At 42.6% G+C, this 23,469-nt stretch overlaps 1 protein-coding gene across 3 annotated transcripts in view; it reads right to left on the bottom strand.

The window, feature by feature from the left end:
* The window catches only part of cacna2d2a (calcium channel, voltage-dependent, alpha 2/delta subunit 2a), a 237,646-nt gene that overhangs the window by 113,519 nt on the left and 100,658 nt on the right, over window positions 1–23,469 (bottom strand). For all 3 annotated transcript variants that reach the window (XM_041892774.2, XM_041892773.2, XM_041892775.2), the window contains exon 4: window positions 16,348–16,407. In XM_041892774.2, coding sequence (XP_041748708.1) covers window positions 16,348–16,407 — 60 coding nt within the window. The remainder of the gene's footprint in view (window positions 1–16,347; window positions 16,408–23,469) is intronic.

The following is a 23,469-nucleotide window of genomic DNA, read 5'->3' on the forward strand; positions in this document are numbered from 1 at the left end:
GCCATCCTCCCGCCACAATGAAGAGCCAATTATCTCAAACAAAAGCATTATAAGGAGATATGACATGGTCAGGGGAACAAACAGGAGTGTCAACTCTTACCCCCGACACTAGGGGTCAGAGTCACTAAGGGGACTCTACATACAGTGCATTCGGAAAGCATTCAGACCCCTTGACTTTTTCCACATTTTGTTACGTTACAGCCTTATTCTAAAATTGATTAAATTGTTTATTTTCCTCATCAATCTACACACAATACCCTATAATGACAAAGCAAAAACAGGTTTTTAGAAACGTTTGCAAATGTATAAAAAAAAAAAAAAACTGAAATAATACATATATATAAGTATTCACCTTTGGCAGAGATTACAGCCTCGAGTCTTCTTGGGTATGAAGCTACAAGCTTGGCACACCTGTATTTGGGGAGTTTCTCCCATTCTTCTCTGCAGATCCTCTCAAGCTCTGTCAGGTTGGATGGGGAGCGTCGCTGCACAGCTATTTTCAGGTCTCTCCAGAGATGTTCGATCAGGTTCAAGACCAGGCTCTGGCTGGGCCACTCAAGGACATTCAGAGACATCGTCCCGAAGCCACTCTTGCGTTGTCTTGGTTGTGGGCTTACAGTCGTTGTCCTGTTGGAAGGTGAACCTTCACCCCAGTCTGAGGTCCAGAGCGCTCTGGAGCAGGATTTCATCAAGGATCTCTCTGTACTTTGCTCCGTTCATCTTTCCCTTGATCCTGACTAGTCTCCCAGTCCATGCCGCTGAAAAACATCCCCACGCATGATGCTGCCACCACCATGCTTCACCGTAGGGATGGTACCAGGTTTCCTTCAGATGTGACGCTTGGAATTCAGGCCAAAGAGTTCAATCTTGGTTTCATCAGACCAGTTAATCTTGTTTCTCATGGTCTGAGAGACCTTTAGGTGCCTTTTGGAAAACTCCAAGTGGGCTGTCATGTGTCTTTTACTGAGGAGTTGCTTTCGTCTGGCCACTCCACCATAAAGGCCTGATTGGTGGAGTGCTGCAGGTTCTCCCATCTCCACAGAGGAACTCTGGAGCTCTGTCAGCGTGACCATCGGGTTCTTGGTCACCTCCATGACCAAGGCCCTTCTCCCCCAATTGCTCAGTTTGGTCGGGCTGCCAGCTCTAGGAAGAGTCTTGGTGGTTCTAAGAATGATGGAGGCCACTGTGTTCTTGGGGATCTTTAATGGTGCATAAATGTTTTGGTATCCTTCGGAGCTCTAGGGACAATTCCTTCGACCTCATGGCTTGGTTTTTGCTCTTACGTGCACTGTCAACTGTGGGACCTTATATAGATAGGTGTGTGCCTTTCCAAATCATGTCCAATCAATTGAATGTACCACAGGTGGACTCCAATCAAGTTGTAAAAACATCTCAAGGATAATCAATGGAAACAGGATGCAGCTGAGCTCAATTTCGAATGAGAAACAGGTTTCTTTGAATAACCCTGTGAGATGCATAAAACACACAGACATGCAGTAGTTTAAGTTGAAGTTATCTTTATTGTCCCAATTGGTAAATTTGTTGTGCAGTCAGAGTTCAACAATAAAAAACAACAACATTAAAAACAGTGACAACCCTACAACTGATATAACATGAAACAATGAGATTGATAAAAAGGAGCAGTCATTGTGCAAAAGTGCAGCAATAATTTAACATTATTTAATTTCATGTGCAGATCGAGAAAGTTTATGGCCTGTGGGATTAAAGAGTTCTTGTATCTGTTGCTATTGAGTTTGGGAAGTCTAAAACGACGACCCGAGGGGAGAAGCGCAAAATCGTCAAGGAGGGGGTGATCAGGACAGTCTAGGATACTGTTAGCTCTCCTCACCACTTGCTTTCTGAATGTCACTGAGAGAGCTGTGCCTGTTACACCTCGATGACCTTGCTGGCCACCTTAACCACCCTGTCCCACCTATTTTTGTTGCAGTACATACGCCATATACACACACACAGTACACACACACAGCAGACTTTCTTGGCCCATGATGAAAGGCTTGATTGATTACAGGGTGATGTTATATTAAATGGGAGATCTCCTTCTCCTTGGGTCTTCCTCCTTTTCTCTCTATTTTCTCTCCCTCTCAAACCTTCTCCCTCACTCACGATGACCTCACCTTCTCTCTCCCTGTCTCGCCTCCCCCCCTTCCTCGCTCCCTCTCCCCCTGTTTCTCCATAGTAACCCATCAGTAGAGTGCCTCTCTCTCACTCTCTCTCCCCTAATGGCACAGCTATTAGCGCTAATGCATTTCAAACGTACAGCAGCTGCCACATCACATTCAGATGGAAAGTGCATGTCTTCCTTGCCTTTCTCTCTTCTCTCCCTCCTTCTTTAACCCAGTTTTTTCCCCACCATCTCCCTATCTCCTACCCATCATACCAACAACCCACTCATTAACTATGCGCTCGAACGCTCCCCATTTGCCCGTCAATTGTCAGACCAGGAAATGAACAGGACCCTTTTCAATAAACAAGGATAACAAGGTTAACATTTAAGCTCAACCGTCACGATTTAATCGTCAACCATGATTACATCACAGTTGTACTTCCTGATCATAAATACATGAACATAAACTTATATACTGGGTGACACACAACAATAGGTTTTGCACGCACAAACCCCTTGACGACGTGCGACCACAAACTACCATTAGTGTTTGGAAGTTTGGCTTTTTTTACTGACTCAGATCTTTTTTTTTTGGGGGGGTTGGTAGTTCAGCTTAATATTGCAGATAGATTGTAACTGTAGAGGTCTGTCATTTTTATCATAGGTACACAGACTGTGAGAGACAGAATCCAAAACAAAAATCCAGAAAATCCCATTGTATGATTTTTAAGTCATTCATTTGCATTGTATTGCATGACATAAGTATTTGATACATCAGAAAAGCAGACCATAATATTTGGTACAGAAACCTTTGTTTGCAATTACAGAGATCATACGTTTCCTGTAGGTCTTGACCAGGTTTGCACACACTGCAGCAGGGATTTTGGCCCACTCCTCCATACAGACCTCCAGATCCTTCAGGTTTCGGGGCTGTCGCTGGGCAATACGGACTTTCAGTTCCCTCCAAATATGTTCTATTGGGTTCAGGTCTGGAGACTGGCTAGGCCACTCCAGGACCTTGAGATGCTTCTTACGGAGCCACTCCTTAGTTGCCCTGGCTGTGTGTTTCGGGTCGTTGTCATGCTGGAAGACCCAGCCACGACCCATCTTAAATGCTCTTACTGAGGGAAGGAGGTTGTTGGCCAAGATCTCGCGATCCATCCTCCCCTCAATACGGTGCAGTCGTCCTGTCCCCTTTGCAGAAAAGCATCCCCAAAGAATGATGTTTCCACCTCCATGCTTCACGGTTGGGATGGTGTTCTTGGGGTTGTACTCATCCTTCTTCTTCCTCCAAACACGGCGAGTGGAGTTTAGACCAAAAAGCTATATTTTTGTCTCATCAGACCACATAACCTTCTCCCATTCCTCCTCTGGATCATCCAGATGGTCATTGGCAAACTTCAGACGGGCCTGGACATGCGCTGGCTTGAGCAGGGGGACCTTGCATGGCATAGTGTGTTACTAATGGTTTTCTTTGAGACTGTGGTCCCAGCTCTCTTCAGGTCATTGACCAGGTCCTGTCGTGTAGTTCTGGGCTGATCCCTCACCTTCCTCATGATCATTGATGCCACACGAGGTGAGATCTTGCATGGAGCCCCAGACCGAGGGTGATTGACCATCATCTTGAACTTCTTCCATTTTCTAATAATTGCGCCAACAGTTGTTGCCTTCTCACCAAGCTGCTTGCCTATTGTCCTGTATCCCATCCCAGCCTTTTTATTTTATCCCTGATATCCTTACACAGCTCTCTGGTCTTGGCCATTGTGGAGAGGTTGGAGTCTGTTTGATTGAGTGTGTGGACAGGTGTCTTTTATACAGGTAACGAGTTCAAACAGGTGCAGTTAATATAGGTAATGAGTGGAGAACAGTAGGGCTTCTTAAAGAAAAACTAACAGGTCTGTGAGAGCCGGAATTCTTACTGGTTGGTAGGTGATCAAATACTTATGTCATGCAATAAAATGCAAATTAATTACTTAAAAATCATACAATGTGATTTTCTAGATTTTTGTTTTAGATTCCGTCTCTCACAGTTGAAGTGTACCTATGATAAAAATTACAGACCTCTACATGCTTTGTAAGTAGGAAAACCTGCAAAATCGGCAGTGTATCAAATACTTGTTCTCCCCACTGTACATACACATACATATCCTTTAAAAATATATATATATTCCCCTGTATTACTTTCCAACCCCGCCACCCTTTCCCTACTTGGAGTAAACTAGTGAACAACAATGCTTAGGCCTCTACTTCCAGCTTATACTTACTATCTACATTTTATGGACACATTCAATTTTACAATAATTATATTTTGTTTGTTTTTTCTCCTGAACTTCTTCTACTCTCAACCTCTCCGATCATTTTCATGATGTCCATCCGGTTTGCTTCTATATGCCATATCTTTCTAACTGTGCTCCTTCACAAAAGCTCCCAACCTACAACCTATATACTTATTATGGACACAGTATGCTTACATTATTAGCTATCTTGTTATTATTTGTTGTTAGTTGTTATTAGTCCCATCATTCTATTCCATTCAACACCTCCCATCTATCTCTTAACACCATCCATATAGGATTTCTATTTGCCATATATATTTCAACTGTACTGTGATGTCTTACAAAAGTTCTGAACCTTTCTATTCTCATTGTTTCTACAGATTGTGAATTGAAAATAAACATTTTTGCTAAAAGTATTATTATGTTATTGATTGATTGACTATGACTTTTCAGATCACCCAGTAATGTTATCCACAAGGTTAGCTCCAGGTAAATATTGCAATCATTTAGCCATTCCTGGACCTATGTCCAAAAACAAGCTACAAATGTACAGTACCAAAACAAATGATCTAATGATTCTGTCTCTTCACAGCAAAATCTGCAGAGCTGGGAAGATTGTATCCCCCATTTAAATAACATTCTATTGGTAGCAAGAATGTTATATAATAATTTAAATTGAAAGATTCTAAGTTTTGAATCTGGTGTCGTTTTGCGTATCAGTTCATAAACACTATGCCATGGGATCGGTACGTCAAAAATCTCTTCCCAACTATTTTGCAATCTATATGGGACGGCTGTCAATCCTTTGGTCCTTAAATTAAACTGATTTACTTTTTTATTTATCACAGTTTTCCTTAACCAATTATGTTCTTTAATACAAGGTTCCTTACTTTCTCCCCCTTCCACTTTCCTCTTCCATTTTTGCGGTAAGGCTGCAATTATTTGGTTGTAATTTTGGGTAGAGCAGACATTTCCATATTTTTTTTGTTAGCTGCATGTGCGACATAACTCCACCAGTCCTACCGATGATATCATTGACAAAGATTATACCTTTTTTAAACAAGGTTTTTTGTCAATTAGTATATTTGAGTTTAACCACAATATTTGTTGCATTATTTGTTCTGTCGTTTCTGGAGGATTAAATTGAAATTTCAAACAACTTTCTATGGCTTGTTTTAGAAATAGTGATATTTGGGAGATGATTTCCTTTTCAAATAACTGAAAGTGAGTGGTTGTAATCTGAATAAAGGGAAAAAGGCCATTCTTGAACATTGGGTGAGACAATCTTACTAATTTGCTAGAGAACCAGTTCGGATTTCAGTATAACTTTTGTATGACTGAAGCTTTTAGTGATAGGTCTAATGCTTTAATATTCAATCATTTCTGTCCTCCGAATTCATATTCATTATATAAATAGGCCCGTTTAATTTTGTCTGGCTTGCCGTTCCAAATAAAATTGAATATTTTTTTCTCAAATAATTAAAAAAACTGTTCGCTAGGCGTAGGCAAGACCATAAGCAAATAGGTAAACTGGGATAATACTAAAGAGTTAATCAGGGTGATTTTTCCACAAATTGACAGGTATTTACCTTTCCATGGTAGCAAGATCTTATCTATTTTTGCTAACTTTCTATTAAAATGTTTTGACGAGAGATCATTTATTTCCTTTGGGATATGTATTCCGAGTATATCCTCATCACCATTAGACCATTTTGACTCAGATCTTTTCGACTCGTTCTGTCAAAAGAACAACTCTTTCGACTCATTCGGCGAATGATGAACTGAAAACTCGAAAGTCATGATTCTACAAGCCTCTCGTTCACTGTAGGCAGGACCCCCTACCTGGCGAACGATGAACTGAAAACTCAAAAGAGTCATGATTCTACAAGCCTCTCGAAACAAAAGTATACACCTCACACACATGGTTATGGGCTTAAAAAAAGAAGGCACCTGTACCATGTCAGATATCAAGTTGAAATGTATTCAATTTTGAGTTTGCATCCCAATATTACACTTTATATACATCACCTCATACAAGTGCTTGGGAGTATGGCTAGACGGTACACTGTCCTTCTCTCAGCACATATCAAAGCTGCAGGCTAAGGTTAAATCTTGACTTGGTTTCCTCTATCGTAATCGCTCCTCTTTCACCCCAGCTGCCAAACTAACCCTGATTCAGATGACCATCCTACCCATGCTAGATTATGGAGACGTAATTTATAGATCGGCAGGTAAGGGTGCTCTTGAGCTGCTAGATGTTCTTTACCATTCGGCCATCAGATTTGCCACCAATGATCCTTATAGGACACATCACTGCACTCTATACTCCTCTGTAAACTGGTCATCTCTTTATACCCGTCGCAAGACCCACTGGTTGATGCTTATTTATAAAACCCTCTTAGGCCTCACTCCCACCTATCTGAGATACCTACTGCAGCCCTCATCCTCCACATACAATACCCGTTCTGCCAGTCACATTCTGTTAAAGGTCCCCAAAGCACACACATCCCTGGGTCGCTCCTCTTTTCAGTTCGCTGCAGCTAGAGACTGGAACGAGCTGCAAAAAACACTCAAACTGGACAGTTGTATCTCCATCTCTTCATTCAAAGACTCAATCATGGACACTCTTACTAACAGTTGTGGCTGCTTCGCGTGATGTATTGTTGTCTCTACCTTCCTGCCCTTTGTGCTGTTATCTGTGCCCAATAATGTTTGTACCATGTTTTGTGCTGCTACAATGTTTTGCTGCTGCCATGTTGTGTTGCTACTATGGTGTTGTCTTAGGTCTCTCTTAATGTAGTGTTGTGGTGTCTCTCTTGTTGTGATGTGTGTTTTGTCCTATATATATTTTTTTTAAATCCCAGCCCCTGTCCCCGCAGTAGGCCTTTTGCCTTTTGGTAGGCCGTCATTGTAAAACTGACTTGCCTAGATAAATAAAGGTTTAATTCAAATAATAAAAAATAAAAAAACGAAGAAGATTGAAATATAACAAAACAGTTTGACATAGAAACACTGGATTTTCTGAGATTTAAAACAAATCATGTTTATTAATTATGAAATTATGAAAAATATGAATAACATTCCACCCATGAGGCCACTAGAGGGTGATTTGGTTGTTTGACTTCAGGAAAGAGCTACACAATGTACATTTGTTGATTGCTAGCAGGGGCGCAACTTTCACTGGGGACGGGGGGGACATGACCCCCCCCCCCCACACACACATTCTGAAATTGCATTTTTGTCCCCCCCGCTGTTTTAAAATTGTATTGTGATATACAAAAATAGGTATCGGTGTGCTTTAGGACCATGCAGACGCCTCAGAGCGGTCAGGTAGGCTGTTTGGCGGTTTCAGTCGGCTGGATTTAGGACCGCACAGACACCACAGAGCAAACAGAGGCAGCTGTTGTCTGTGTGTGTTGTGCTTTTTCTCAGAGTTGTAAAAGCAAGCAGTGCAGAAACATGGGCTACTCTTTCTTTGACTGATGTAGCTGGCAAGGTAACTGCTGTTTGACTTAACAGAAAAAAGTATTTATTCCCAGTGCTGAGCTTGTAGTTTAACTGACATGTAACGTTAGCTAATGTTGCATCCCCTCTCGACTGAAATTCTGTCTGAGTAAATGAACTAGCTAGCTAGCTAGTAGCTACCACAGCCAGTTCAGCTCTAGCCTCTAGCTATCTGTCAGATAGCAGTATCTAACAGCTGTTGTGTGTATGGAAATGTTTTGTAGCCTTTGTTTTGTCCCGTTTCAACAGAAGTAAATTAACTTAGCCCGTTTTCGCCAGTTGATGTACCATTAGAGCTAGCCAAAAGTTATTATTTTTACCTCAATCACACTAGACCTGAATCAAATGATGAAACCAGTGGCCAAACGATTGAAGACTGATATTCTGACGTTTTTTGACAGCGCAATGTGAGTTTTTATTAGTCAGTATAGCAATGTAATGTTATTGATCAGTCAGTTTCCCTAGCTAATTCCATACTTTTCACACTGACACGGTGTAAACAGCTCTACAGGCTTCACTGTCATGGTGCACAGTCAGTACACAACACTATGCTCATCATGTCTTAGCAGGATCAGATGGTGACAGGTGTCCCTGCAGGGTCAAACAGCCAGGGAAGACCAGTCTACGGAGCTCAGGTGAATTTTGCAGTATATTATAACAATCAGTGAATGGATACAAAGTTCAATCTTGAGTTGATGGGTAAGCTACAGTCTGGGATCTGGGAATTATGGTCATTTCAATGATTAAAACATTGATTCTATTATTGGATAATATAATGTATCAGTGGAGGCTGCTGAGGGGATGATGGCTCATAATAATGACTGGAATGGAGTCAAGTTTTCATGTGGTTGATGCCATTCCATTGACTTCATTGCAGACATTATTATGAGCCGTCCTCCCCTCAGCAGCCTCCAATGTAATGTATAAATGCACACCAAGGTAATTATTTTAACGCCTCATCTGAGCAGGATCAGATGGTGACAGGGGTCTCAGCAGGGTCAGGCAACCAGGGAAGATCAAGTCTGTAACGGCGCTGAGGTGAACTTTTGCAGATGCAACACTTTATTCTCTCTGTGCAGCAAACACTGGACAAGTCAGAAGCTTCAAAGATTGAAACTATTTTAAGGCAGTCTGACAAACTTCTAAAGTTGATTTCCAAACTGTATCAAGGGTAGATAGATAGAGGCTTTTCCCGATGACACAAAACATGTAAACAAAATGTGAGGAAGATCTGGGAGACACTGTTGATGATATTGAATGGATATAGATATGTTTGAATGCCCAGTCATGTTCAAATAATGTCAGACATAAATTACTGCAGTTTAAGTCCATCCATAGAACATATTATATGCCAGTGAAACTGAACATCATGCACTCAGAAATGTAATTCCTTTGCTGGAGGTGTAAAACACAAAAGGGGACATATTTTCATATGTTATCATCATACCAAAGGTCAAGCATGGTGGTGGTGGTGTGATGGTTTGGGGATGCTTTGCTGCCTCAGGACCTGGACGACTTGCCTTAATAGAAGGAACCATGAATTCTGCTCTGTATCAGAGAATTCTACAGGAGAATGTCAGACCATCCGTCTGTGAGCTGAAGCTGAAGTGCAGCTGGGTCATGCAGCAAGACAATGATCCAAAACACAGAATCAAGTCTACATGAAAATTGCTAAAAAGCAACAAATTGGAAGTTTTGGAATGGCCTATTCAAAGTCCAGACCTAATCCCAATTGAGATGTGGCAGGACTTGAAACGAGCAGTTCATGCTTGAAAACCCACACGTCACTGAGTTAAAGCAGTTCTGCATGGAAGAGTGGGCCAAAATTCCTCCACAGCGACGTGAGAGACTGATCAACAACTACAGGAAGCATTTGGTTGGAGTCATTGCAGCTAAAGGTGGCACAACCAGTTATTGAGTGTAAGGGGGCAATTACTTTTTCACACAGGGGAATTGGGTGTTGCATAACTTTGTTTATGAAATAAATGAAATAAATATGAAATTGTTGTGTTATTTGTTCACTTATGTTCCCTTTACAGTGGGGAAAAAAAGTATTTAGTCAGCCACCAATTGTGCAAGTTCTCCCACTTAAAAAGATGAGAGAGGCCTGTAATTTTCATCATAGGTACACGTCAACTATGACAGACAAAATGAGAAAAAAAATCCAGAAAATCACATTGTAGGATTTTTTATGAATTTATTTGCAAATTATGGTGGAAAATAAGTATTTGGTCACCTACAAACAAGCAAGATTTCTGGCTCTCACAGACCTGTAACTTCTTCTTTAAGAGGCTCCTCTGTCCTCCACTCGTTACCTGTATTAATGGCACCTGTTTGAACTTGTTATCAGTATAAAAGACACCTGTCCACAACCTCAAACAGTCACACTCCAAACTCCACTATGGCCAAGACCAAAGAGCTGTCAAAGAACACCAGAAACTAAATTGTAGACCTGCACCAGGCTGGGAAGACTGAATCTGCAATAGGTAAGCAGCTTGGTTTGAAGAAATCAACTGTGGGAGCAATTATTAGGAAATGGAAGACATACAAGACCACTGATAATCTCCCTCGATCTGGGGCTCCACGCAAGATCTCACCCCATGGGGGTCAAAATGATCACAAGAACGGTGAGCAAAAATCCCAGAACCACACGGGGGGGACCTAGTGAATGACCTGCAGAGAGCTGGGACCAAAGTAACAAAGCCTACCATCAGTAACACACTACTCAAATCCTGCAGTGCAAGACGTGTCCCCCTGCTTAAGCCAGTACATGTCCAGGCCCGTCTGAAGTTTGCTAGAGTGCATTTGGATGATCCAGAAGAGGATTGGGAGAATGTCATATGGTCAGATGAAACCAAAATATAACTTTTTGGTAAAAACTCAACTCGTCGTGTTTGGAGGACAAAGAATGCTGAGTTGCATCCAAAGAACACCATACCTACTGTGAAGCATGGGGGTGGAAACATCATGCTTTGGGGCTGTTTTTCTGCAAAGGGACCAGGACGACTGATCCGTGTAAAGGAAAGAATGAATGGGGCCATGTATCGTGAGATTTTGAGTGAAAACCTCCTACCATCAGTAAGGGCATTGAAGATGAAACGTGGCTGGGTCTTTCAGCATGACAATGATCCCAAACACACCGCCCGGGCAACGAAGGAGTGGCTTCGTAAGAAGCATTTCAAGGTCCTGGAGTGGCCTAGCCAGTCTCCAGATCTCAACCCCATAGAAAATCTTTGGAGGGGAGTTGAAAGTCCGTGTTGCCCAGCGACAGCCCCAAAACATCACTGCTCTAGAGGAGATCTGCATGGAGGAATGGGCCAAAATATCAGCAACAGTGTGTGAAAACCTTGTGAAGACTTACAGAAAACGTTTGACATGTGTCATTGCCAACAAAGGGTATATAACAAAGTATTGAGAAACTTTTGTTATTGACCAAATACTTATTTTCCACCATAATTTGCAAATAAATTCATTAAAAATCCTACAATGTGATTTTCTGGATTTTTTTTCCTCATTCTGTCTGTCATAGTTGACGTGTACCTATGATGAAAATTACAGGCCTCTCTCATCTTTTTAAGTGGGAGAACTTGCACAATTGGTGGCTGACTAAATACTTTTTTTCCCCACTGTATCTAATATTAGGTTTTGGTTGAAGATCTGATAACATTCAGTATCACAAATATGCAAAAGTCGAGAAAATTAGAAAGGGGGCAAATACTTTTTCATAGCACTGTATATCAGTCATCATAAAATCTGCTCCTGCATTCATCCCAGTCAACAGCAACGGAGCATTGGGGTAGGTGCATGTCTGACATCAATGTGTGCACAATTACCATGATAATTGAATATGGTCAATAAAAAATTAACAAATAAACAACATAAACATACTGTTGACACGTAGGCTATAGTGTATTGGAATGTTTTGCCTTGTGTGGTAGGTTTTGTGGGTTTTGACACTCTTATGTAGGTGTCATAGCCAGCCATAAAATAACGCAATATATGTCACAAAAGGTCTAAATACATGTGTTGTGACAGTGTTATGACCATATTATTACAGGTTATGACAAGTTATGTCAGCTGTTATGACATATTATGACATGGTTATATTGTATAACTGCCATAATTTTGCCTTGGCAGCAGCTAATGGGGATCCATAATAAATACAAATACAAATGTCATAACATGTTATGATGCTGGGTGCCAAGTAAAGTGTTACCGAATAGGGTATCTTCCAGTTATAAAAATACGATAAAATACCGAATATGCTATTCAATGGCACGAATCGTCAACATGATTGCTTTGAATAAGTCATTGCAAATCTACTCCCCCATGTAGTGGATTGCCTGAAATGACATTTACGACCAGATAATGCTTTTATGAGGTGCACAAAGGCCATACCTTCTAGCTTCCCTTCCCATTCATCTCTCTGGCCTCCAATGTGCAATTCTATCATTGTGTATTATTTAAACTATTATATTGAATATGACTGAAATGTCAAATGCTTTAGGGGACGGTTCCTGTAGTCATTGGCCCCAATGGCCATAGAGCTCTACTATTACTCTACTACAAAAACGATATAATGTATATTTAAAATAATATAATATTTTTTTTTTAAAGCCACAATCTATATACACAACCGGTCAAAAGTTTTAGAACACCTACTCATCCAAGGTTTTTTATTTATTTTGTAGAATAATAGTGAAGACATCAAAACTATGAAATGACACATATGGAATCATGTAGTAACCAATAAAGTGTTAAACAAATCAAAATATAGTTTATATTTTAAGAGTCTCCCTTTGCCTTGATGACACCTTTGCACACTCTTGGTATTCTCTCAACCACCTTCAAGAAGTAGTCACCTGGAATGCATTTGAATTAACAGGTGTGCCTTCTTAAAATATATCTTGTGGAATTTCTTTCCTACTTAATGTGTTTGAGCCAGTCAGTTGTGTTGTGACAAGGTAGGGGGGTATACAGAAGATAGCCCTATTTGGTAAAAGACGAACTCCATATTATGGCAAGAACACCTCAAATAAGCAAAGAGAAACGACAGTCCATCATTACTTTAAGACATGAAGGTCAGTCAATACGGAACATTTCAAGAACTTTGAAAGTTTCTTCAAGTGCAGTCGCAAAAACCATCAAGCACTATGATGAAATTGGCTCTCATGAGGACCGCCACAGGAATGGAAGACCCAGAGTTACCTCTGCTGCAGAGGATAAGTTCATTAGACTTACCAGCCTTAGAAATTGCGGCCCAAATAAATGCTTCACAGAGTTCTAGTAACAGACACATCAACTGTTCAGAGGAGACTGGTGGAATCAGGCCTTCATGGTCGAATTGCTGCAAAGAAACCACCACTAAAGGACACCAATAAGAAGAAGAGACTTGCTTGGCCAAGAAACACGAGCAATGGACATTAGACCGGTGTAAATCTGTCCTTTGGTCTGGAGTCCAAATTTGAGATTTTTGGTTCCAACCACCGTGTCTTTGTGAGATGAGGTGTGGGTGAACGGATGATCTCCGCATATGTTTTTCCCACCGTAAAGCATGGAGGAGGGGGTGTTATTGTGTGGGGGTGCTTTGCTGGTGACACTGTCTGTGATTTATTTAGAATTCAAGGCACACTTAACCAGCATGGCTACCACAGCATTCTGTAGCGATACGCCATCCCATCTGGTATGGCCTTAGTGGGACTATCATTTGTTTTTCAACAGGACAATGACCCAACACACCTACAGACTGTGTAAGGGCTATTTTACCAAGAAGGAGAGTGATGGAGTACTGCATCAGATGACCTGGCCTCCACAATCCCCCCGACCTCAACCAAATTGAGATGGTTTGGGATGAGTCGGACCACAGAGTGAAGGAAAAGCAGCCAACAAGTGCTCAGCATATGTGGGAACTCCTTCAAGACTGTTGGAAAAGCATTTCAGGTGAAGCTGGTTGAGAGAATGCCAAGTGTGTAAAGCTGTCATCAAGGCAAAGGGTGGCTATTTGAAGAATCTCAAACATAAAATATATTTTGATTTGTTTAACACTTGTTTGGTTACTACATGATTCCATATGTGTTATTTCATAGTTTAATGTCTTCACTATTATTCTACAATGTAGAAAATAGTAAAAATAAAGAAAAACCCTTGAATGAGTAGGTGTTCTAAAACTTTTGACCGGTAATATATATATACAAATTACATTTAAAAAAAACAAATACCCAGGAGAATGCTTCCAGAGCCAATACAATAGAACAAATGGTCTGTGAAGAGACCTGTGATAGAGCTGGGATACGATAGGCCTATGACCTTGAGAAATCAGGAGAGATCAAATACTTTAATATCTATTTCACACACCATTTAATAGCAATGGATTAAAACCCAGAACGACCATCACAACAGTTGTTACGACGGTGAACAGCCCAATGTTCATAACGTCAGACCATCGCAGTGATCATATCAACCCAGGCACCATCGCTACAGTTACAATAGGAAGAGGAGAGGAGTGTGATCCGTCATTATGGTAACAGATGCGACATCAGCAGTCCAGAGGAAGAGGGAACAGCCATGTCATTGAGTCGTATGATGTCACTGGTGTTTTTGAACAGAGCAGATGGGCCGGTCCAGGTAGGGAGCAGAACGTTAAACCCCCCCCCACAAACAAGCACACTCCCATACACATAGATAAATATACTCACACACGACTTCCTTCCTTCACACACATGCATCTTTCTTTATTTTCCCTCGTCTCTCTCATACACACACGCTATCAAAAACACACATATTCTGCTGTCTCTCTTACATAAACACCTTTCGCTGGGCGTCTGACAGCTTGCTCCTCCCGTTAGTTTAAGATGCTCTGCGCTGCTCCTAATATGCCCAAAGAGCATGCCGCCCTAATCTAATTACAATGTCACTCAGCCAAGTGTTCACCCAAAAGGAAATTAGAAAAGCACAAAATCTACAAACAGGAGAAATCTTCTCACAGGGAACGTGGCATATCTTCCTCTCGCCTCCCTCCCCCCTCCTCCTCTCCTCCCCTCCAAGGTTTTTTTAATGGTTTCACAGTCACCCCTACCGAGATTCATTACCTGCTCTAATTATAAAGGCAAATGAAATCAGCTCCAATACATTATTAATGGAGTAGCACCATTAGGATTCATTTGCAGTATTTGCAACAATATTATATTTTCAAACTGTTTTCATGGCTGATTAAAGACAGTGACAGATAAGAAGAAAAGGTGGAGGACAGAAGGAGAGAGAGGGAAGAGGGAGGGAGAGAGAGAAAGAAAGAAAGAAAGAGAGAGAGAGAGAGAGAGAGAGAGAGAGAGAGAGAGAGAGAGAGAGAGAGAGAGAGAGAGAGAGAGAGAGAGAGAGAGAGAGAGAGAGAGAGAGAGAGAGAGAGAGAGAGATAGCAGGAGAGGGGAAGTGAGGGGGAGAGGGAGAGAGCTGGCTTTTCCACTTGAAGAGACAGTGAAGCCATATTGGATGCAGTTACCTATGAACAGGTGTGCTGTGTGAGGCCACTGTGACCCCAAACCCAACTACCTGCATGGGTACACATCCGATCGAGACGCATTAAAGCTGACCAGCTGACCACTGGCAGACAAGAGGAAGGCACTGACAGACAGAACCACCCTGGTTCGGTCAGAACAGTGGCCACCCTGTGACTCCAGCTTCAGAGTAAGCGACTTTTCTGGGAAGTAGGGCTCATAATTATTATTTAAAAAATCAGTTAAAGCTTTTCTCAAATATCCCCCGGAAGGCGCAGGGTTAAAAAATAATTTGTGGGAGGTGTACCATGGCAGTGAGCTCGTCTCCCTGGAGACAGAGGATACAACATTGGGGAATGAGTGTGTGTGTGTGTGTGTGTGTTTATCTGCTGCTGGGTGTGAGATTGAGTGTGTGTGTCAGTACGTGTGTGTATTTGCGGGGAATCTGTTTGTTTGTTAATCTGAGAGTCAGTGGACCATATGCGTACACACACACATACTGCACACACACACACATACTGCACACAACACACACACACACACACACACACACACACAAGCCAAGTAATACCCAAGCTTCTGAAATGTAGACATTAGCAGGGAGTGGTGTTCCACTGTTTTAAAGGTCAGGTGTTGGGAAATGCAAAGTTCAACCTGCTTTTCCCTTTCATGCACAACACAGGTTGACCAAATGTAGAAATAGGCTGTTGTACATTATTAAATGCTCAAACACACAAACATCTTCATTTGGGGAGGTGTACTTGAGTGTGTACATGTGTCTGTAACACTGGTAGCATTGGCATTTTAAAGAAAAACTAAACTGTGTAAATATGAAGAAGAGATAAATAGATAGAGAAAGAGGAAGCAAGATTGTGAGACGGGTAAAGAGATAAAGAGAGAAAGAGACAAAGAGAGCGAGTAGAAAGAGAGAGAGAGAAGGTTCTGACTTTACCTTGATCCCATCCAGCCAGGGATACATTGTCTGCAGCTGCTCCGCCTCTCTGGCCAGCCTCTACACAGGAAACACACAGGAAGCAGATGTCAGGGTCAAAGGTCAATACAAGGCTCCGCTGGGTCAGTGTGTAGATGTCAGTGTGTGTGTGTTTGTGGGAAACCTCCTTACAGAGCAAATCTGCTCTCTAGGGAAAACACTGAGTGCGCTGACTGCTGTTCATAGACTGTATAATTCAAGAGGCAGTGGCTGGTGCCAAACTCAGCATGCTCATCAATGGGCTTACACATTTGTCCTAACTGTCAGGGGAAATGTTGTTTCTGTAAGGCGTAAGCTAAATTACTTCAATTTCAGACCATGTACTGTAGCAAAATAGTGAGCTACACACATTTAGGCTAGCTAGTTCTGTTGAAATGTGTGTTGCAAATGGACAAATAAACCATGATTACAACCCTGTTATTCCAGGAGGTACGCACAGTTAGTGTTTGGATTGGAGAAGGTAGGGCCATTGAATAACATGAATATGTTGAGTAATATTAAACTTCTCCAAACCAAAAGGACAAGGAATTTCTCTCAAAGGCATTTTCGTGGCTAGCTGAGTTCAGTGTAGTGTTGCTTGCTTTATTGGCTTTATTGCTTATTCATGTTTTTGGTCTTTTGGCTCCTAACTATTAATGGTTATAATACAGGTCTGACATAGTTAATTGCAAAGGGATTATAACATGGAGTACAACTGTCTATGTGTAGAGGCTTATGGATGACAGTATTAAGTCACCCAGTGGCAAAATAGAGTGAGGCTCTAGAGATGTAGTCTCTTCCATGTGTTTCTGCACAGTGCTCATGCCTTAGTACTGTATTTACGTTTCCTCTCTGCTCCCACTTCAATTCCCAGCACGCCTCTAGGGGGCGATCTGGTTCCCATCCCAGAATTACCCAGCCAGCCACACGGTCCCTGGGCTCGAAAATCACAAACCCTATTTAGACTTCCACTAAGAGGACTTTCATTTCTGGTACAACATCAAAGGAACCATATTCCCCAAGCACATCAGGAGATGGTTTTCTTCTCCTAAAAGACAGGAAAGTCATAAACTCTTGTTAGAGACAGAAGTGTCCTATTTCTGTCTGAAGGTCCACCCCCTATCACTAAGACCCTCCCACTCACAGCTAGCCAGACATAAACCCTCCTACTCTCAGCAAAGAGTATTCTCCACTACTTCATGTAGCCGTTTAAAGTGTGGCATAACGGCTATGATCTCACTATACCTCGTTAGTAAAACATAATAGCTGAATGCTAGGATCACTAGGGTCTTATGTAGCCATGTGCTTGTGTATTGAACATTCAATACCATAATCACCTGAATGACTATTCAATTAAGAAACAATGAAATTAAGATTTCATACAGTTACTACTAATGAGATGGTGAACCACTGAAACAATGACACATACAGTAGAGCTAATTAGTCTAATGAAATGATCGCCACAAAGTTCATTAAAGGAAACTCCATCAGTTGGGTGGCAGTGTGGCATACAAAGAAGGGGTCAACCTAGCTAAAGGGCATTGTTAAGTATTCTTCATCCAGCACAACAGTTTTCAATTAGGAATCAACAATTGAGAGCTGCTGGCTAAACAATTACTCCAGATTCTGCTTTGAATTTGCCTGGAAATATGCCTGAAGGGTTAGCCTACATGTAAGGAATAACGTTTTATGTCACTCTTTATGTAGTATGACTTTGCTAATAAATGATTTGTGAAGCTTCTGTGCAGAGCTTTTGAAGATATAAAGCCTTTAGAAGTAGTTTTTTGTCTAAAGTGGGACCTTTCATCTTTGGCTGACCATCAATGCCAAACGGTTGTAGTCTATCAATGCATTTTTTTCTAACTGTGACGTCTCTTCAAGGACACAATAATTATAGCAAAGGAGGAAAGGTCATGATGAATGAGGAAATAAAAATTTAGTGCCCATGTCCACGACACAGCATATGAAGAATGGTTCCTCCCTTGTTCTCTGCCCTTCCTTCCTGATGATCTGTGATCTGTCCAGCCCTTCATCTGTCTGACTCGTTTGTCTTTCAGTACTCAACCTGTCCGTAAAAATCTCTCCCTCGTCCCTCAGAGAATTCCATTTTCTCTCCTCCTGCATAGTCCACGGCTCTGTTCGCTCAGTACTCTGTTTCTCTGTCTTCATCACATTACTCTGTTTCTCTATCTTCCTCCATGTTCCTCCTCTCCCCCAGTAGGGCTCCATTTCTCTGGGCCTGTATCTCTCCTCTAGCAACTTAATGCAGTCCCTCCCTGCTCCAAAACAGTAATGCGTCTTCCTGTGTTTTTCCTTCCTGTGTGTTGGCCCAGATGGATGGGCTATACAAACAGGCCATGAATCAGACTGAGAGATGAGGGGGGGGGGGGATATATCATCTATGCTGGTGGCTGGAGCCAAGCCGCTTAGTGAAACTGGATGAGCATAGTGAGATCAGCACAGTACAGCACAGATAAGTCCAGGCCAGCCCACACAGTCCAGAGACAGAGTCATGGACACAGTCTAACTACTGTAACACAGCACAGTCCAACAGTGCAAATATCACTGCTTTAATGTCTCTGACACAATCTATATCACATGGAATGAGTCACCGATGGCGATGCTACCAACTAAGGTCAAGCAGTATAAACACTGTGTGCTGTAGAACAGAGTGCTATACACTGCAGCTATAAATCTCCAACCGTTCACACTGTACATTATCCACTAGCTGACAGTATTACTGTACTGTACAAGTGACCTAACATAATTCTGCCGAATGGATCATCATTGCCGTTTGTTTAATCTCTGTCTGTGATGTTACTGTGAGCCTGGCGGGTACAAGGACCGCTCTCTCTCTCTCACTTGTGAACTCGTGAAAAAAAAAAAAAATGCTTATGAAAAGCTCAGCGTGAGGCGATTAGCATCTTTAATATTCATAACTGTTCTGTTTGCTCTGTTCCAGAGGGGAGCGGTTTAATCACTCAAAGTCATGTTATTTTTAGAGGAATGACAGCACACCAGGGACCAGCCTTGTCATGCTGCGTTGAGCCAACTAAACTACACACCACACCATAGAGCCTGGCCCGCCCAGCCACCTGTCTGATTGCTGCAGTGAGTTAGGGTCCTCCAGTCCAGACTTCCACCCAGCCACCCAGCCGGCCAGCCACCCAGCCACCCAGCCGGCCAGCCACCCAGCCACCCAGCCACCCAGCCACCCAGCCACCCAGCCACCCAGCCACCCAGCCGGCCAGCCACCCAGCCACCCAGTCACCCAGCCACCCAGCCACCCAGCCACCCAGCCACCCAGCCACCCAGCCGGCCAGCCACCCAGCCACCCAGCCACCCAGCCACCCAGCCACCCAGCCACCCAGCCGGCCAGTGCGACATTAAGGGCACTCAGCACAACACATTGTTGTCTGAGGTGATCATGAGAGCAGTACACAATCTGTGTGAATGTGAGACTAGGCCACTCGACAGAACACACTGCGTTGATGTGTGTGTTTACGGCGGCAGCGAATTGAGGCACTCAACACCTGTTCATTGACCTCCCAACACTGTGTCTGGGTGACATACAGTAGGCTGCAATGACACAGGGCCCTTAATGTAGGGGGGGGGAATGGCTAGATAGTTAGCTGTGCGCCCTTGTAGCGTTTCAATCGGTGACGTCACTCACTCTGAGACCTTGAAGCTGTGGCTTTTCTGGCGCGATAGGTAACGATGCTTCAAGGGTGGCTGTTGTCGATGTGTGCATAGGGTCCATGGTTCAAGCCCAGGTTGGGGTGAGGAAATGGACGGAAGCAAGGCTGTTTCATTGATGCTGTTGACCTGGATCATTGGTTGCTGCGAAGAAGGAGGAGGTCAAAGGGGGGTGATTGTGTACTGGTGTGAAATGGCTAGCTAGTTAGCGGTGCGTGCTAATAGTGTTTCACTTGGCGATGTCACTTGCTCTGAGACCTTGAAGTAGTTGTTACCCTTGCTCTGCAAGGACCGTGGCTTTCGTGGAGCGATAGGTAATGATGCTTCAAGGGTGGCTGTTGATGATGTGTGTAGAGGGTACCTCGTTCAAACCAGGTTGGTGCGAGGAAATGGACGGAAGCAGTACTGTTACATTAACACTGTGCATGACTGCTAAAAGAGGTCCGATAACATCCCCAGAGTGACTTCTGCAGTGAAATAAGCCCCAAAAACAAGTTTGTTTGACTTATTTTTGCCGTTAACACTGTCAATCTTACCAGTGACCAACTGAGCTTTCATAGGCTTCCTTTACAAAAGGTTAAAGCTACCACCAGTTGGTCAGCAGTGTTCTGCCTGTGTGTCATATCACCCTGTGTCCAGTAGAGGGCAGCTACAGTGGTCTGGTCTGACTGGCCCAGTGGTTCTCCTTAGGAGTAGCAGCCAGCCAGTGGAGCCTGTCAGTGAGAGCAGTCAGTCTGCAGAGTCTGAGTTCTTCATTCTGTCTGTCTCTCTTCTGGCACTTGCTGGGGCCAATCACAGAAATCACTGAGTCAGAACCCACCACCACAATAACAGATGGAGGTACATTCGGATCCAGAATTTAAAACATCTCCTCAGACCAACACACTCTCTCTCTCCGTCTCCTCCCTCTGTCCGTCTCCCCCATCCTTTAATCTCTTCCTCTTGCTTCTGCTGTTTTGTCCTCCATCATATGCTGTACGTAACCCGTTCATTTCTGTCCATCTGTCTCACTTTTTCTACCTATCAGCAGGGTCTATCCCTCCTCTAACTCATATAATCGTTCCAATCTAACGACTAGACTATTCCTAGCCACTTGAAGTGACTTTATCAAAAACTACTGTCAATCAATAAATCAATCATTGATTACTCTCTGAGAAGAACAGAAAAGTACATGAAGGGTCCATGAATGCATCATTGTACTGTACACCCTTGAATTGAATGCAAGTAGGAATGGTGGATTTCTTCACTCTGTCTGGAAACAAGATCTAATAGTGGCTGAGACCATACTATTTAAGAACATAAAGATTTTTATCGGTTTCCCCAAATACCCGAGGAGAAATGGAATTTCCCCGTCACAAAATTTGCTATTTTAGTTGAAAAGGAAATTACAGAAATTAAAAGTTGTTTTTTACTATTTGTGACTCGTTTCATGAAACTAAGCGTATGTGGCGCGTCACTACTTCACAGGAGAGCCAATTGAACGTAAACTTTTTTTTTAATCAAAATGCATTTTTTGGCAGAAATGCCTTCTGGAACATGTCAACTTTCATGTGCCTTAATAAGAAACTTGTATGCCATCTGTAAATATGAATAAAATTGTTAAATTACGAGCCTAGTAAGACAGCAACCTTCCCGCTAGCCATGATTGGCTGAGATAATGAGTGGGCTGGACATGCCGAGAGATGAGTTCAGATTGGTCTGCCATGTAGCACGTTCTGTCTATTTGAGCTGGTCAGTATGTGTACAGTGAGGGAAAAAAGTTTTTGATCCCCTGCTGATTTTGTACGTTTGCCCATTGACAAAGAAATGATCAGTCTATAATTTTAATGGTAGGTTTATTTGAACAGTGAGAGACAGAATAACAAAAAAGAAATCCAGAAAAACGCATGTCAAAAATGTTATAAATTGATTTGCATTTTAATGAGGGAAATAAGTATTTGACCCCCTCTCAATCAAAAAGATTTTTGGCTCCTAGGTGTCTTTTATACAGGTAACGAGCTGAGATTAGGAGCACACTCTTAAAGGGAGTGCTCCTAATCTCAGCTTGTTACCTGTATAAAAGACACCTGTCCACAGAAGCAATCAATCAATCAGATTCCAAACTCTCCACCATGGCCAAGACCAAAGAGCTCTCCAAGGATGTCAAGGACAAGATTGTAGACCTACACAAGGCTTGAATGGGCTACAAGACCATCGCCAAGCAGCTTGGTGAGAAGGTGACAACAGTTGGTACGATTATTCGCAAATGGAAGAAACACAAAATAACTGTCAATCTCCCTCGGCCTGGGGCTCCATGCAAGATCTCACCTCGTGGAGTTGCAATGATCATGAGAACGGTGAGGAATCAGCCCAGAACTACACGGGAGGATCTTGTCAATGATCTCAAGGCAGCTGGGACCATAGTCACCAAGAAAACAATTGGTAACACACTACGCCGTGAAGGACTGAAATCCTGCAGCGCCCGCAAGGTCCCCCTGCTCAAGAAAGCACATATACAGGCCCGTCTGAAGTTTGCCAATGAACTGGGTGAAAGAACTGGGTGAAAGTGGAGAACTGGGTGAAAGTGTTGTGGTCAGATGAGATCAAAATCGAGCTCTTTGCCATCAACTCAACTCGCCGTGTTTGGAGGAGGAGGAATGCTGCCTATGACCCCAAGAACACCATCCCCACCGTCAAATATGGAGGTGGAAACATTATGCTTTGGGGGGGTTCTTCTGCTAAGGGGACAGGACAACTTCACCGCATCAAAGGGACGATGGACAGGGCCATGTACCGTCAAATCTTGGGTGAGAACCTCCTTCCCTCAGCCAGGGCATTGAAAATGGGTCGTGGATGGGTATTCCAGTATGACAATGACCCAAAACACACGGCCAAGGCAACAAAGGAGTGGCTCAAGAAGAAGCAGTCTCCAGACCTTAATCCCATAGAAAATCTGTGGAGGGTAGCTGAAGGTTCGAGTTGCCAAACGTCAGCCTTGAAACCTTAATGACTTTGAGAAGATCTGCAAAGAGGAGTGGGACAAAATCCCTCCTGAGATGTGTGCAAACCTGGTGGCCAACTACAAGAAACGTCTGACCTCTGTGATTGCCAACAAGGGTTTTGCCACCAACTACTAAGTCTTGTTTTGCAGAGGGGTCAAATACTTATTTCCCTCATTAAAATGCAAATCAATTTATAACATTTTTGACATGCGTTTTTCTGGATTTTTTTGTTGTTATTCTGTCTCTCACTGTTCAAATAAACCTACCATTAAAATTATAGACTGATCATGTCTTTGTCAGTGGGCAAACGTACAAAATCAGCAGGGGATCAAATACTATTTTCCCCTCACTGTAGGTCTCTTCTTCTTACTGGTGTCCTTTAGTAGTGGTTTCTTTGCAGCAATTCGACCATGAAGGCCTGATTCAC

The sequence above is a fragment of the Coregonus clupeaformis genome, chromosome 12, assembly GCF_020615455.1.
Source record: "Coregonus clupeaformis isolate EN_2021a chromosome 12, ASM2061545v1, whole genome shotgun sequence".
NCBI lineage: Eukaryota > Metazoa > Chordata > Actinopteri > Salmoniformes > Salmonidae > Coregonus > Coregonus clupeaformis.